The sequence below is a fragment of the Cyrtonyx montezumae genome, unplaced genomic scaffold, assembly GCF_038088225.1.
Source record: "Cyrtonyx montezumae isolate F1298 unplaced genomic scaffold, pur_monq_1.0 scaffold_36, whole genome shotgun sequence".
In the NCBI taxonomy this organism is placed as follows: Eukaryota; Metazoa; Chordata; class Aves; order Galliformes; family Odontophoridae; genus Cyrtonyx; species Cyrtonyx montezumae.
Window position 1 is genome coordinate 12,612,199 of NW_027072041.1, and position 17,316 is coordinate 12,629,514.

Sequence of the window (17,316 nt, forward strand, 5' to 3'; positions counted from 1 at the left end):
CTAGTGTCACTGAGAGCTGGGTTGTTCTGAAAGTTGTGATCATTTCCAAGATCAGAGACTCCATCGAGGCACCCTGCTCCAGTATTACCACTCTGAAGTTTTTCTTAGATTCAGATGTAATTTGCTGTGGTTCAGTTTACACCTATTTTCTGTTGTCCTCTCACTGAACACCACTGGGAAGATTCCACCTTAGTAGTCATTACTCTCCCCATCATGCACTTAATATGTACTAATACTTCTCCCCTCCTCACCTTTTTTGTACCAAGCCTTCTCTGGGCTGGACAGTCCCAACTCTCTCAGCCTCCTCAAAGAGTTGAAATGCTCTTGCAAAGATTGCTCCTTGCAACCCTTCGTTGGCCTCCCTCAGGGTATGCTCATATCTGTTTACTGGAGAACCCAGTGCTGCTGGCACTGTTTTTCTAAATCAGCCCAGGATGTTGTTGCTGAGATCTTTTCCACTAATTTGCTTCTTCAGGTCTCATTTGAATTTTTGAGCAACCTTGTATATGCAGTCTAAAAAGAGTCTCCTGCTCTCTTCTAAATTGTGGAATTTCCTTTTTCCAAGTTGAAGCAGCTTGCAGCAATATTAATTATGTTTCGAGAAGCTTCAGAGACTGTTACCCAAAAGATGCATCCACTGAAACAGAGACATTTTGCCTGAAATGGCTCCTGCAATGTTGAGAAATATTTTGCAATTGAGCCATTTTTAGATTTAGGCCTATTTTGGTAGTTGCTTTCTGTTTCATTAGAAGTTTTGTCACAGATGGAGACAGCTATGCTTTTAGCTTCAGTCCAAAGAAGGAAGCAGGAATATGTTTACTGATACAGTGATTTAACAAAGTGGACAGTGACTTAACAAGATTCAGGATGACTGGATACACTTGGAAATTTACAGCATAGGGTTAAACCGTCTCATTCAGGAGACCCTCCTGTCAAGTCATGAGCTTCCCTCTTGCTTTCCTAAAGATACTGAACCACAGAGTTAAGGAGCCTGAGAGCAGCTGAATCCGCTCCTAGTCCCAGACTTGGTCAGTGGTTTTACACGCACAAAGACATAATCTTAGCAAAACCACCAGAGCTTAAAACTAGTAATCACTTTATGAAGGTCTGTGTCAGCAAGGCATTTGATGTCAAGGTGTAAGGGATTTCTTAGCAGTTAGTAATTCTGCTCAATTTTATGGATCTGGCTGGCCTGAAACTCAAGACCTTCCAAACAAAACCTATGAATTTCTAGAGATGTCTTTTGTCAAATTAGGTAGTACCTCCAGTCTCCCTGCTTGTCTGCTGCCTCTGTCAGCACACGCTTGAGTTTGGTAGTGCTTGGGTGAACTTTGCTATTTAACAGTCTGCAGCTACATTAAGACAGTCCTCCTCACTAGGGGTACATTAAAGCTGGTAAAAAAATGTAATGTTTTCCACAAAATATGCCAAGAACTTTACCAGTTTTGTTTCGAATGATTGGTAAAGTTCCTTCAGCACTTTTTTGGAATGCCTACTGTTAGGACAGCGTGTTTTAACTTGAGGCTAAAATGAACTATTTCTTACAGCTGCTCAACTTCATTGAAGTAGTCTGTGTAATGAGTAGAATTTAATTTCTTTAAGGACTCTTTCAGTAAGTTTGATCAATAATGTGGCAAATAAAAACTACCAATATGTCAAAAAGATGCAGAACTAAAAAGGGGAAGCAGTGCTTCTCAGTTTTTCCTTCTGGAATTTAAATCAGCTAAGTCAGAAGTGCAAATGAAACTTGTCAGATGCACTGCCATCTTTATCATCTGTATTTATGCACAGCATTAATCCATTGTGCTTCATGCAGAATAGAAGAGAGGGCCAACAAGAATTGCCTAACAATTAAGGTGGTGTATGCCTGTGAAGGTGCACACTGACAAAGGTATAATTCACAAACAACATGGCAGGTTCCCAATGGCTGGCTGGGATGTAGCTTTTCTACAGAGAGCTGGGGAGCCTTTTGGACAGCTATCTGAACATATCCAGAACTGTACTTTTGTGGCAAGAAGGGCAAACTGACTCATCTACTATACCAGTGTGAGCATACCTAGGGTGCTTCATCTCGTTTGTCTCCGCAGCTCAAGAAAGACGTTGTGGAATTGTAGGAGATCTAGGAGGTGACTTCCAGGATGATTAGAGAACTTGGTGTTGAAAGAATGGTTCAAGGAGACATTAGCAGTGCGAAGAGTTGGAGTGATTTCTTCTGTCATCCGATTTAAAGAAGGTACTTATGGAAGAGAAGTTGTCTTTCTAAGTTTCTTTTTCATAAGGATGTGTGGTGAGGCACGAAACTCCATTTGGATGTAAGGAAAAGAAAGTCTACTAGAAATATTACACGTTGGAATAAGTTCTCCAGAGGAGCGGTGGGATCTCCCTATCTGGAAATAGTGAAGGTTTTTCTTTGCATTACCCTGGATTACCTGCTGGATAGGCTCTGCTTGTGACAGAAGGTTGCACCAGATGATTTCTGGAGATCTTTCCCAAACCACTCTGCTCTGCGATTGACTCTGGGCAGATACAGACAGCTTGGAGGTAAGACATTATCAGTGCTCTGTAGAGCTATGTAGAGAAGTCTGATTGTAGTTACTAAATTAGGCAGTTAGTAGAATACTTTTTCCACCTTTCTGAAATTTATACAGAATAAATGTGTACTTCCTTTGCTTTATCTTGGTCCTTTTTATTATTTTGTAATAACAAGTAAAATAAAGTCTACCAATATGAAAAACAAAACTGAGTGTGAAGCAATCAGAATTTTAAGAAAAGTTCTTAAATTATGAGCTAAATGAATAATATGCTTGTATTATTCATATTGTTTATTTCTACTATAATGTGGTGCTGGTAAGTGATAGTCCAGCAGAACCAAATTCGTGGACTGTGTGTTCTACAGTGCAATTTGCTTCTCGTGATAGATAGCTGAAATGAAGCAGTGCTACTCATTCAATTGTCCAGAAAACATATCCTGCTTCTAAGGTAGAGGAGCAGACCAAGCAGTTTGACATACAGTATTTGTAAAGATGAGAAAAATGCTAAAAGGGGAAAAAAGATCTCTCATGGTGGGAGAAGAGGTGGACAGAGCTGTGGGGTGGATCCACTGAGGCAGATGGTGCTGCAAAAGTGAGGTGCATACGCTGAGAATTTGGGACATTTTAGTGTGATTCTGAAGTAGTGGGTCTTGATGATAAACTGATGTCTTCAGTCGCCCCACGTGCTTATTTCTGTTGTGTATGATTTAATTTGGAATAGCTTCCATCCGTATTAGATGCTGCTGTGTTTTTGTTAGAAGCAGAAGAGTCAGGATGGGCGATGATATTAATTCTTTGCGAGTGCACCTTCTGTTAGGAGATAAAGAAAAGAGGTATGGCCCAGAAAACTGCAGGCACCTCTCAGCCTTCCCTGGGCTTTTTCTGCACACTCTCTCAGCTGAGGGTCTTGAGGGGGGTTAAAAATACTTGGCTGTCTGCTAGGATCTGGGATAACAGCCAGTGTTCATTGCATCTTCAGCTACTTTGCTGTCTTTTCTGTAGTCTTCAGTTAATAGCACAGCTCTTTCGAAAGTCAAACTATTAAGAGCAGAGCAAATTTAGGGAGGGGGAGAAAAAGTGATTTTAAAGTACTAGACACATGCATGTCTAGGCAGCTTTTGATGGTAGCCAAAGCAGAAATGATTTCCTGTGAATTTTCTAGTCTCTCCCTCTTTGTCAGTAGTGGTCCTGCAAATTACTTTGGTGTCTCTCCTCAGAGAAGGTTCTTCTAATAGTCTTAGAGTTTTTCTGTTTTTAGAGGCCTTTTTCCCTTCCCAGCTGACCCGTGGGATTGCTTGTGAGAAGCTGACATTAAAAAAAAAAAAAGATTAAAAATTCTGGCTTTGTCCTCTAACTACTTAGTATGTACGGAGATTAGACTGTTGAGAGTCAGTATTCTTCACCCCATCTTTCAAACCAGAATCCTCTTAAAACCAGCAGTCTAAGGCAATCATCTTAAAAATGCATCCAAGACTGTTGTGGTTTATATATATATATACTGTCACAGGGCAATTACGAAGTAATATTTTGCCAATATTACTTATTCTTGCAATGTACACTGTGAGAAAATATGATTCTGTAATTAAAGACCATTTCACATGCAACTGTTTGCCAAATTAGTGTTTCTTCAACATTTCTTTTTGTTCCCATTACTGGATGTGTATCCCAGTGTAGCAGTGGAACAGTACAATACGAATCTTATACTGCATATAACATCACTACATGTTACATGGATTATTTTTGAGGCTTTAATTGCAAGGTAGTAGTTCTTCATAAACTTTGATTCCTTGAATTTTTCCTATCATCTACTGTGTGTAGAGGATTCTTAGTGGGATTTTTTGCAGTAGATGATGGTGGAAGAGGCATGGTGAAATAAGGCCTTGCTCAGCAGTGTAGACTCACCTTGAGTGCTGAGCTCGGAAGAATTAGGGAAGATTCTTCCAGGTTTTAAAACTGAAATCTTGCAATCTGTTTCTGAGGATTGAAGCAGATTGCTCAGGTTGAACACCCAGAAAATGAAAGAAGTATTCAGATTATCTGAGAACATTCTTTTTTTTTTTTTTTTTTTTTTTTTTTTTTTTTTTTTTTACAAGAACTAAGTTGTTTAGGAGCACCTTCACGTTCTTCCTGTCAGAGTTCTCCTAGGCATCATTCTCATGCTTTCACTGCAGGATTGCTTTTGCTGTCCCCAAAGTTACTTGCATGGTTAGACACTGCCCGTCTGCCTCAACCAAAGAAGTATAGTTCTCCACACACTTAAAATACGTGGAAGATCAGTGCTTTAGAGACTGTTAAGCACTCGGTGTTGCTGCTACAGAAAATTCTTAGACACTTCTTTCAAACCTTCTGCTGGTCAATGATAACGACCATCATGTACATCTTTCAGAGTTGATGCTGAGGCTCTGCTCCCTGTTTTTGTATCCGTTTAACATGGTTATTTGATCGTATCTTTGAAAGTCATTTCCAGTATTTCAAGAAAGATAAAATTAAAATTTCAGCACATGGAGTGAAGCTGAGTGTGCCCCTTGTAAACAACCACTTTGCTTGACATGGTTGGGGCATTAATGCATAAAGCTGTTAGTAAAATGCTTATTGAGCTTTAGGGGTAAATAACATTAGAAGGTAGATGCTGTGCAAATAAATCAACCTCCAGTGGCAGCTGCGATCTTGTACTTTATCAGCAAGTCCCACCACCATTTGCTAGAATGTGAAGATGTACCGAGATTCAGGGACTTTGGGATCCTTGCCAATGCCTTTGTACTCAAGTGGTAAAAGATCCCACTCTTCCAGCATTTATTACTCCCCTCCCGTGTGTCTTTCCTCTGGCTTTTTGCAACTGTGTGGAGTGTGCTCTAGGCAAATAGGTAAATTTTCTGGAAATTCTGATGTCTTAAGTCTTTAATGAATGTGTGCAAAAAGCAAGTTTTACTTGAGCAGATTTGGGCTGGCTTTAAGGGGAGCAGCAAGAGGCACGTGCTACATGCTAAGCTGATCCTCTAGCAAACTTTCTGTTCTCCGCAGCATGGAGATGCCATAGCTGCTCTTTAACAGCAAAGCTGACTGAAAGATGCTGCCTCTGAACTTTCTTCATATACAAGATGTTGACATTTTACCTGAATTTACTCAAAACCATTTAGTTTAAAGCAGACTAGGAATAATTGTCTTTCGGAGCTAAAGTGTCGGAAACCTATAAGAAAATAAGGTCTTTATGAGTGGAGGAAAGTGAGCTATACCATTAACTGAAGCAGTGTTATTGATGTTGAATGTCATGTCCTGAGAGGAGGAATAGATAAAATATAATTAGAAAAACAAACAAAATCCACTGTAGATTACAATATGTATTTTGTGCTTTGTCTGAGCCAATACAGAGAAAGAGCTGAGATCCCAGCTGTCATCCAGACATCTATTTCAAATAAAACTGGGTCTTAGTCAGCAGGAACACTGCACAAGTCTAATCCCTACTTGTTCTTTGCTTGGCATGGCAGTTTACGGAAAACAAGACTAATTCAACTGTCTTCTAATAAAGCATTGTAAGCAGGCATTCTCATGACTCACATTCAGATAAACTGGAGAGATTCATGCTGCCTGAAAATGCCAGTGTGTTTTTCTGTGCTGCACTTGTAATGGGTTAGCATTACAGTTATTTATGGCCTTTACTTGAAATATTTGTACCACAAAACATTGACTTTATTTCCACTATTGCTAACATAGGGCAGTGTCTTACACAAAGTTGTTGGTTTTTTTTTGTCACATTTCTGCCTGGATTTGCATAATGAAAGAAATTAAAAGTCTGTAAAAGTCTGTTTGTCTGCATTTGTTTCAGAGTCAGAATAACATAGAGCATGTACTTTGATACTGCTCATTTTCAAATCAGGCACTATCAAGGTCCAAGTTTCTGGTAATACTTCACAAAAAAGAACATGAAGTGTGTATACATATTACCATAAGTGTGCAACTGTCTGTTTTGTGAGTTGTTTTTAACTCAGTGACCGTTTGTTTGTGAATCCACCAGTTTTGCAGTTGTATTACTAAGGATCTGATGAAAATTCTGCCTTCCTGTCCCATATGAAGCCAAAATATTTATAATATCACATTATTTTCGGTATTGCTAGGCACAGAGGTTGACGAATATTTGTAGTATATTTTCTGGTAGAATATTTGAAGTTTGACTGCGAAAGCAAGATACTTGGAAAATAATAACTGTTGTCTTTAGGTCATGTGCTTTCTTTTATTTGTTTGTTCCAGCAGCTAAGATGTTTTTAAAAGAATCATCTAAATAATTGCATAGGGTAATGCATTTAAAATAATCTATTCATTATGAGACACCTGATGACTGACATTCGTGGATTCTGTGGAGCAGTTAGTGTATGGAGTTCAAGATCACAGTAGCTTAGAAATGATGCCTAGAGCAAATGGCAGTTCCTGCTTTTGCCTGTCAGGAAGTATTTGAGGAGCTTTGTAACATTCCCACTGTTTGTTTCTGGGCCATCAGACTCCAGTTGATTTAACGTCTATTTCTGAAAGAAAGGAAATACAACCCTCTCATCTAATTTCTTCTGTTTGTCATTTAAACAAGTATCTGTGAGGGTTTCAGTGGAATGCTCTTATTCATGCAAACAAAACATAAAATTCGGTGTGCTTGTTTCATCCTCATTCTAATATCAAGTCCTCCCTCCAGTGGCTGCTCTAACAGTTTTTTACTTTGTCAAAAAGAGCTGGAAATTCCTGATCGAAGTTAAATTGAGGTTTATTTATTCACATTTCCTGCATCTAAATTTAATTGAGAGCCTGTAAGTTATCTGGTCTTTCCTCAGTGGCCAGATCTACATCAGTTACCAGATACATAGTTTAGGAACAAAAATGGCAGAAATTCTTTGTCACTCCATTGATTTATTTTCTTTTTCCCCAGGGAAATTGGTGGAGATTATTTTATGAAGGTAAATCTGTTTGAATAAATTCTTTATTTCTTAACTTGGGCAATAACAAGTCTTTAGACACTTGTACATGACTTGTGGCTGCATTAACTGAACTGTATTCAATTATTAATTTTCAGATATCGTGTAGGGAGGACTACTTGAGAATAATTTTCATCTGGACTATCACAAATCAATGTCTCTGTTCTGTTGTCAGTGCTGAAGTGCTAGCTACAGGATGGCCATTTTAACTTTATAGTGTGGAATTGCACCATTAAAGAAGTGTAGAATCAAAGTAGAAGTTCCTGGAAGAATTATGTTTACAAGAGACTTTGGACAGTGTGCTGTCATTTGTCAGCAGCTTAGTAGGAACCACCACAGAAGGCATCTAAGCCTGACCTAGGCCAGACCTGTAGAATTTAATAACAACTTTAAAAAAAAAAAAATTCCTTAGTTAATAGCTATCAACTCCTCATGGTTTTTTTCAATAAATCTACAAGAAAATGTTTCATGTCATATTACTCTAATTTAACATAATAATTTCTGTAAAGAAAATAAAAAATATTCACACTCATCCTCTGCCACACTGTGTCCTTACCAAGCCTTGTTTGATTGATTTTCTGCTTTTCTTACAGTGAACTTCTTAAAAATGATTTCGGTATTCTTTCTTTATGGTTGCAACTCTTAGGGAAGCAGTAGTACAATGAGTAAAGCCTATTGCTCTTTGTTTAAAAGTTGCAAGTTGCTTCTGAGATGCAGTTCACGCACATTCATCCATGATGAAGTATATATTGTGGAGAAGAGTTAAACAAATTGATCGTGACTGACAGATGAAACAACTAAAAGGATGAAGGAAAAAGGATTCAATACATAGAAGTCTTTTTTATTGAAAAGGAAGAAGCAATGATTGTGATTTGGTAGTTTGCTCCCTTGGTGTCACATTCAAGATGAAAGAGATTGCAGATTTGAATGTCTGGCTTGCTTTCTGTGCGATAGGAAAAAAATTAGACATATATTTTGCATGGAAATTGTCACCTAGTCTGTTCCTGGACATTTACTGTATAAATTTCAGTGCAGATAATGGTTTTAAGCTATGCACTCCTTATTGCAGTTGTAGCAAAACTGAAAACTATATGATACGGTAGGAATAATTAAATGTAGTTAATTGAAGGAGAAAAATCTGTAGACATTTTGGAAGTTCTGTTAATTAGTTTTGGTTTTGTTTGTATTTTCTGCTGTGGGTCTTTAAGTGTGGTGCTACTCTAAAAGGCTAACCATTTACTGATCCTACATTAGAGTAGCAAAAAATGACTTGAGTAGACTGATGTTCCTTCAGTATTAGGGAGAAGTTAGTATTTATTCTTGTGAATACAAATCTTTGATCCAGCATGATAGAGGTTGCACTGATCAGTGATCTGTATTGCACTATGTTTTGAAATCTCTTAATCTGTGATAGCGTGATTAGACTTTAATGTGTCCAGTTTAAGTTTTGAAGAAGAGAAAAGAGTCAATTTCAGTTTTATTTTATAAGCTGGGTTTTATACTCAGGGAAGGTATGTTTTGAAATGAGTTCTGTTTATATATGTGTTAGCAAATAAGATCTCTTGAAGTAGAAGTCAATTTTGTTAATTTCTAACCTGTTGATTTTCAGATTGTCATTTGAAGATAGATGCACTTTTATTTTAATATCTTAAATCTACTGACAGTTTGGGTAATGATGGCTCAACTCCAGCAAGGAGTCCCTGATGAAAAAGAAAAGACTACTGCATTAAAGGGTATGAATACTTTTGCCTTCCTTTCACGTATACAGAATTTTCAGAAACAGTTATTAATATTAAGGAAAGGAAATGACTTTGATCTAGCTATGGGTTAGAAGCTCAGAGCTTCTGGATGTGACAATTAGTCAGTGTGTGATATTGTCCATTATCAATAGTCCTGTAAGGTCACTGGAAAAATAATGGTCTGTGGTTAAACTGTAACAGAGTAAGAAATCCATTAATTTTATAATTTTCATAATTATCCTTTGGTGCTTTTGTGATCTTATTTTCTGGGAGGTATAATTTATTTTTTGTGCCACTTATGTTCTAGAATTAACTATCCATATTAAAACTTAAAAAAAAATGCCTTTAACTGTAGTATGTTAGCAAGGAAACCATTTTCAGGACATTGATATCTCTACTGATTTTAAAGAATTTTCTTTGTATTTTATGCTTATGAAGAAATACAAATCTAAGTGATTGAGCAGTGTAAGTTTCTTATGGGAAGAAAAAATGAAGTGACATTTTTTAGAGAATGTTCTTCTGTTTTAGAGGTGCATGGAGTTGGTTAGAATTACAATTATATAAACCACTAAATTTGAAGTGTTTGCATCAGACCTTTCCACTCTAAATTGTGTTTCAGTAGAGAAAAAAGAATACATACTGAAACTGCAATGTAAAAATTACACTTGCACAAATATATTATTAGAAATGTATCTTTTATTATACAATGGTGGTAGATAGTGTTTCTTAATTTAAAACTGTGTATTTGAGAAAGATTTGGTGAAAACTTGTGTAGCGCTTTATTCAGATCTGTACTAATTCTGTTGAGTATGTGCCCAGGAAATTTTGCTTAACGCTTGGAAAAATAAAACTGCCATTTTAAACTTGACATTAATTTTGATTGTATTTTAAGGTTTATTATGCAAGAATCAGAGAATGGCTTAGATTGGAGGAGACCATAAGGGTAATCTAGTTCCAACTCCCTGCTGAGAACAGGGATGCCAGCTGTTATATCTGGCTGTGCAGGATCTCATCCAGGCTGGCCTTGAACATCTCCAGGGACGGGGCATCAACACCTTCTCTAGGCAGCTTATGCCAGTGCCTCACCACCTTCTGAGTAAAAAATTGCTTCCTAATATTTAACATAAATCCCATCTCTTTGAGTTTAAAGCTAGATAGTTTGTCCTGTCACTTGCAAAGCACCCCTCCTGCTTGTAGGTTTCCCCCAAGTACTGGGAGACCTCAATGAGGTCTCCTTGGAGCTTTTTCTTCTCCAAGCAAAACAAGCCCAGATCCATCTGCTTCTCCTCATAGGAGAGGTGTTCCAGTCCTTTGATCATCTTTGTGGCCCTCCTCTGGACTCACTCCAACAGATCCATTTCTTTATTTCGCTGGGGGCCCCAGGGTTGGACTCAGTACTGTAGATGGGGCTTCACTCGGACAGAGTAGAAGGGAACAGTCCCCTCCCTCGCCCTGCTGGACACTCCTCTTTTTATGCAGCCCAGGATGCAGTTGGCCTTCCAGGCTGCACATGCACACTACCGGCTCATGGTCAGCTTTTTGTTCTCTAGAATTCCCCAGTCCTATTTAGGAGGACTGCTCTCATTGAGTCCTTCTCCCAGCTTGCATTTGTGTCTGGGGTTGCCTTGATCCATGTTCACCTGGCCTTGCTGAACCTCATTACATTCTCATGTGCCCACTTTTCAAGCATGTCCAAGTCCCTCTGAATAGCAGCTCTCTCTTTTACTGTATCAGCTTCACCACCAGCTTGATGTCATCAGAAAACTTGCTGAGAATACACTCAATCTTACTGTCTGTGTCATTTATAAAGATGCTGAAGATGACTGTACTCCGGACATACCCCTGCAGGACACCACTTGTGACTGGCTTCCACCTGGACATAGAGCCATTGACAACAGCTCTCTGGCTATGACCATCTAACCAATTCTTTATCTGCTTAGTAGTCCAGCCTTCATATCTCTCCAATTTAGAGAGAAGAGAACTATGCACCAGTCCTTGCACCAGTATGGGTAGACAGTATCTTTTGCTCTTCCTATGTCCACTGATGCCATTATTCCTTCCTAGAAAGCTGCCAGGTTGATCGGGCACCATCTGCCTTGGTGAAGCCATGCGGTCTGTCTTGGATCACTACCACTTATGGCAGGTGCCTTAAGAAATGAATAATTATTAAAAATATAAACACAGTGGGAGGGTGTGATTTTCTTCATTTGATCTGTTTGATTCATATTAAGCTATAAAAAGACCCTTGCAAATTACTCAAATTTGAGCTCTATTGAACCACACTGTAATTGAATTTGAGACTGGAAGAACAATTAATCAGGTCTTAAAAGAATCTGAGAATTTCATAGCTAGTTGTAATAGGAAGAATTACACAGGGAGGTGAGTGCTTAGGTGTTTGGAGTAGAGGCCAATTGAAATCTTCCTTTGAGTCTCAGATTGATTTTGTAAATCATGAGCTGCTTTGAATACTGAAGGTGAGCTTCATGTACTTCATTTACAAGAGCTGCTCTGAAAGTAATACCTCCTATTTTATTATTTTGGCCCGTGATGTCAGAGGTAGATGTTGGAGATATGACAGTAGAGGTTGAACTTTCCACTGATACTCCTTTACATTTTGTTGCCATGTGACAGGTGGCAGCAGAAGGGCTGTCTGATAAAATGGTGTCTGACATTGGAGAGCATATGAAGCAAAGGATTGTCCCTGAATTCCTCCATGGCACTCCTTGACGTTCATTAATGTTTGCTGAATGCTGATGGAGACCAAATAGTGGATGTGAGCACAGTGGTGGATGGTGCGTTTCAGCAGCAGCAGCAGAGACATGAAAGACAAGCAATGTTTCTGTTGGCCATGCACAAGGGTCACACCATGAAATGAAGCTTGATCAGCTCATCCACACAAGTCAGTGGACTATGAGCAGGAAACTTTATAAAGAGTTGAGTACTGGCTGTATTTCATTGGAAACAATGCAATATTGCAAAGTTTGTACCAGCTGGGTTCTGTGAGTACTTACACAAGAACAGAAAGAACACAGTATGCAAGTTTGTCTGCACCTATTGAGCCCAGACGAGGCTGAAGGGGACAGTTTCCTGGAACATATCATCACCAGTGTTGAGATGCAATGCTGACTAAGATAATGGCTTGAACGTTCCAGAGTCAGACCTGAGAAGAGGACAGCTTTTCTCTTTCAATATGATAGTGTAAGGCCCTGTACCATTTTGAAGACTGTGGAGCATATTGCCAGTTTTGACTGGACTGTCCGAGCACACCCACTGTGGTAGGACAGATACTATGCCTTCTGAATTCTCTGTTCAGGCCAGTGAAAGACAGACTGCATGGGCAACATTTTCCTACCAGTGACGCCATTGTATCAGCTGTAAAACAGCGAGTCACCTTCACTGGTACAGATTTTTATGCGTGTTGCTTGCAGGTTCTTGTTCATTGCTGGCAAAAATACAGAGCTACTGGCGACAGCTATGTAGAAGAAACATGCTTTGTAGCTGAGAATTCGCTCTTATCAAATAGCATTATTGTGCTCTTTGTATCTATTGTAGTTTCCATCAAAATAAATAGGAGACCTTTTTTCAGAGCAACCTTGCTACTGAAGAGGTGTGGGTTTTTTTAATATACTAATTGACTAACCTTTGTAAATACATTTCCAAGCAAGAATACATGAAAATTCTGGTGCATTACATTGTACAGGTGTGTCTGAAGTCTCTTTACTGAGGAGAGATAAAGTATTAATGACAATTTTGGCAACCTTTAAATTGTTAAAGTATGTAGAAAAGAAGGGAGTGCTTTCTTGCACTATAGCCCTATAGCAAAACAAACCCCCCCCCCCCAAAAAAAAACCAACAGCAACCACACTCTGACAAAGGTTTTTGTTTTTGTTTTTTTTCTCTGTCATTTTGTTATTTGGTTGAGAACCAAACCAACTTACTAAAAACTTTGAAAGGACAATCCAGAAGAACAAGCTTAAGATTGATTATATAAATGGAATGTTGTGGGACTTCCTGTCCCTTGATAGTTTTGATGAAACAGATTTGATGAACAAGTGAGCTGTGGTTTTTAAAAGCCACATTTAGAAATCTCCTAGACAGCTTCCAATTGCTGTATAGCTGTTGAGATATCGCAGTGGTGCTCAGATACCATGGTGTGAGTTTGAGAGATGTTGATCTTACAAGACTGCCTTGGGTCCTCCAACTTTACCGACTGAAATCATTTAGGGAAGAGGGGTCAGGAAACAGTTGTATGGAGGCTGGAATGAATGCCTCCAGGGATGGGGCACCCACAGCTTCTCTGGGCAGCTGTGGCAGGCTCTCGCTTCTTCTGAGTGAAAAATTTCTCCTAATGTTTAATCTGAATTTCCACTCTTTTAATTTATAGTCATTCCTCCATATCCTGGCGCAGTCAGACCATGTAACAAGTTATTCCTCCTCCTGCTTATAAAACTCACATTCCTCCTCCTGCTTATAAAACTCACTTCCAATGCTGAAGGCCACCATGAGGTCTCCCTGGAACCTTCTCCAGACTGAACAAACCCAATTCCTTCATCCTTTACTTATAACAGAGGGCTGGAGCACCTCTCCTCATCTTTGTGGGCCTCCTATGAACCCACTCTTAACACCCCTATGTCGTTCCTGTGCTAGGGGCCCCATGGCTGGACCCATTACTGCAGATGGAGCCTCATAAGAGAGCAGACCAGTGTACCAATACTAGGCTTAGATAATGCGAGTGACTTACAAGATTGTTACTGGCCACAAGACTAATAAAAAAGTAATCACACTGAGCCTACGTAAATAGTTATTTAAAATTATTAAAGCTAGAAGTATGTTTAATGTCAAACGAAGCAATTTGAAAGAAAATAGCCTTTTTAAATGACTGTATTTTCTTTGAGATACATATTTAGATGGAAAAGGTAACAAATGAATGTACCTAGAATTCTTAAGACATTTAATTGATAATATTTGAAAATACACTTGATTTATTAAATAATAGTACAAAATCAGTGTAGCACTCCTGAACTGAGTATTTGCATGGTTTTCAAAATCACGTGGAAAATATAGGGAAATACTTTTCAGTGAAATCTTGCTCAATCATTTTGTGGTGATATTTTATTAATCATCACATTTTAATGATCAGGAAGTATATTAAAAGGGTAGTGTTAGATTATGTATATGATAAGCAATGAGAAGATGATTGTACACTACTATTTTTATGCAGTGATATCTTGGAAATAAGCAGATGTTCCTATATTCTAAACCTACATCCTTATATGTAGAGTTGAAGTATGCAGGTTGGATTTATTTTAGTGTTCTTTCATTAATGAATACAGACTGTATCAGGATATATCATATTATAAAACAAGGAATCTGAAAGGGATGTATATATCATGGCTTGCTATTAAATTGTTGATAATTTTCTTTGCCTTGAGAATTCGTAAAGGATAGCGGTCAAGGGAACGATTCAGGCTGCACAGTCTGTTGGGATATGAAAGGGAGGTGTGAGAGGTGTTCTAATTGCAGTTGATAAATGGCTGTGAGACAAGATAAATGAATTTTTGATAATATGAGCTCTTGCAGCAGGCACATGGGCATGTATCAATACCATGATTATGAAACTAGATGAATTTATGGTAAAAACAAATAACTATGTCTTTGTAGCCTGTATTTGGATGTTTTTTTAACAACATTTAGAGATGGACAGATAAATATGCTGAAGAGGAGACCAGAGATATTTCCAATAATGGAGTTATGTGTTCAGTATTATGTAGGTTGTCCTTCTATCTTTAATAACTATTAATCTTAATAAAATGATTTTTGTCAGTGATTGTAATGAAATGAAGAAGACATATCATGCATTTTGTAATTTTTCTTTTCCTTTTTTAGATCTACTGTCTAGAATAGACTTGGATGAACTGATGAAAAAAGATGAGCCACCACTTGAATTTCCTGATACTCTGGAAGGATTTGAGTACAGATTTAATGAAAGTAAGTCATATACGCTAGCTTAATATTATGCTGAGTGTTTATCAGCAGTTTAATTATACATTATAAATCCTTATTAGAATTTTACACTTTTCTGTTAAGAATAAAATTCTAAGCCTTTGGATAACAGCCTTATAAATCCAGCTAAGTAATATATATTTTTTTATTTCATGAAACTTCCAAGAAATCTTTCAGTTTCTACAATACTGTGGGTTTGAAGGTTGTAGTGTGTGTGCTGTATGGTTTCCATTTTCTATTGTGAAAACACTGATATAAAAGTTCTGAAAATAATTTCTTTAGCATTAGTGCTAAAAAGTGAAAGTGGTTGCTCATTGTACGGGAACTGCTGAATCACGACCTGAACCACTGATTGGTCACCTGAGGCGAGCACCAAGTCAGCCATGGGGGCACAGGTGAAGGTGATATACCTGTGTGATAGGAAGGGGTGGAGCCTGGCTCCACCTCTCCCAAACCCATTTAAGGGCTGACCACCACCAGGGAAAGATCTCTTCTCAGAGATCCCTCCCACATGGAGTCCTCTGTGAGCCTTGACATCCTGAAGGTGAGCCATCTTCTCTTTTGTATTATTTGTATCCTATCTATATAGAACTACTCAAAATATGCCATCATCTCTACTATTTCTTTGTGAAGTACCATCCTTGGGAGTTATTTACCCCACACTTGGTGAGCCAGCCAGATCTAGTGATAATAATCCATACTTACTCAGTATGTCCTTTATTGGGAATATGCTTAAATGGGCCTGGGGGGAGAACGTTACCCTCCTAGACAGGATCCCTGGTCTAATTCCAGGGTTCATGGGGTCACCCTACTATGGGTTGGCATCCATTATTGAGAAATGGGGACCCATGTGGGTTCCAGGGACTACCTCTCCCTCTCCAACTTATTTAACTGACTACTTTCTGGGATTAGATAAGGACATACTCACCAAGGAGTGGCGGCTAGCCGCCTCTGCAGTAGCCTGGCCTTTAGTAATGGCCTTACTTAAATTAGATGCTGCAAATGTTAACATGAAAACTGCAAACCAATTATTAAGAGAGCGTATTGAGAAACTTGAGCAACAGCTGGGTACATTAACAACCAAAAAGCCTGGCCTAAATGTCCCCACAAGACAAACAGGGAGTATATCGGTAGAGGACATCCAAAAATCAGAGGAGGCAGACTTAGATATGGCAGAAAAAAAGATCTCTAAGGCAGATCTCGAAACTCCATCTATGATGGACCCATTTGAGATTCGGCCTATTATAACTCAAAAAACAAAAATGTACAAGATAGATCAGCAGGGGTGCCTCCTGACCAATGGCCCCCTGCTGAAACCTGCCTCCATGTGACAGCTCATCCATGTACAGCTAATGAGTTGATGGACCTAGTACAGTGGTTCCATCAAAAACCAAGGGAAAGCATACCATCATGGCTCCTAAGGTTATGGGATGCAGGAGCTGAAAGTGTTTTAGTGAATGGGACAGAGATGTCAAAATTAGTTGCCATAAGACCATATGCAGCATCTGGTGATGGTCTAACTGGGACTGATGACACATGAGATGGACCTGCACTGTGTGATTGCATGCTTCTAGTAGATACCACTGAGCACTGGCCCAAAGAAGAGTTCGACTGATATGCCAATCATCACCCATCTCAGATTACATCAACATGCGTTGCAACAGGCAATTATGTAAGCATCGCGATGTATTGGGCCCCTGTATCAAGGGGAGCTCACCTTATGGTTACTTGATCAGTGGTTCATGTCGTGAAGGGGTGGAGTGTATGGGAACTGCTGAATGACGACCTGAACCACTGATTGGTCACCTGAGGTGAGCACCGAGTCAGCCATGGGGCCACAGGTGAAGGTGATATACCTGTGTGATAGGAAGGGGTGGAGCCTGGCTCCACCTCTCCCAAACCCATTTAAGGGCTGACCACCACCAGGGAAAGATCTCTTCTCAGAGATCCCTCCCACATGGAGTCCTCTGTGAGCCTTGACATCCTGAAGGTGAGCCATCTTCTCTTTTGTATTATTTGTATCCTATCTATATAGAACTACTCAAAATATACCATCATCTCTACTATTTATTTGTGAAGTACCATCCT

The 17,316-nt window shown here is 38.9% G+C and overlaps 1 protein-coding gene across 2 annotated transcripts in view; it reads left to right on the forward strand.

Annotated features, from left to right (window-relative positions):
- Positions 1-17,316, forward strand: part of ARB2A (ARB2 cotranscriptional regulator A) — a 247,419-nt gene that overhangs the window by 9,775 nt on the left and 220,328 nt on the right. For both annotated transcript variants that reach the window (XM_065745600.1, XM_065745602.1), the window contains exons 2-3: positions 9,096-9,219; positions 15,112-15,213. In XM_065745600.1, the coding sequence (XP_065601672.1) occupies positions 9,114-9,219; positions 15,112-15,213 (208 nt within the window). In that variant the 5' untranslated portion in view covers positions 9,096-9,113. The remainder of the gene's footprint in view (positions 1-9,095; positions 9,220-15,111; positions 15,214-17,316) is intronic.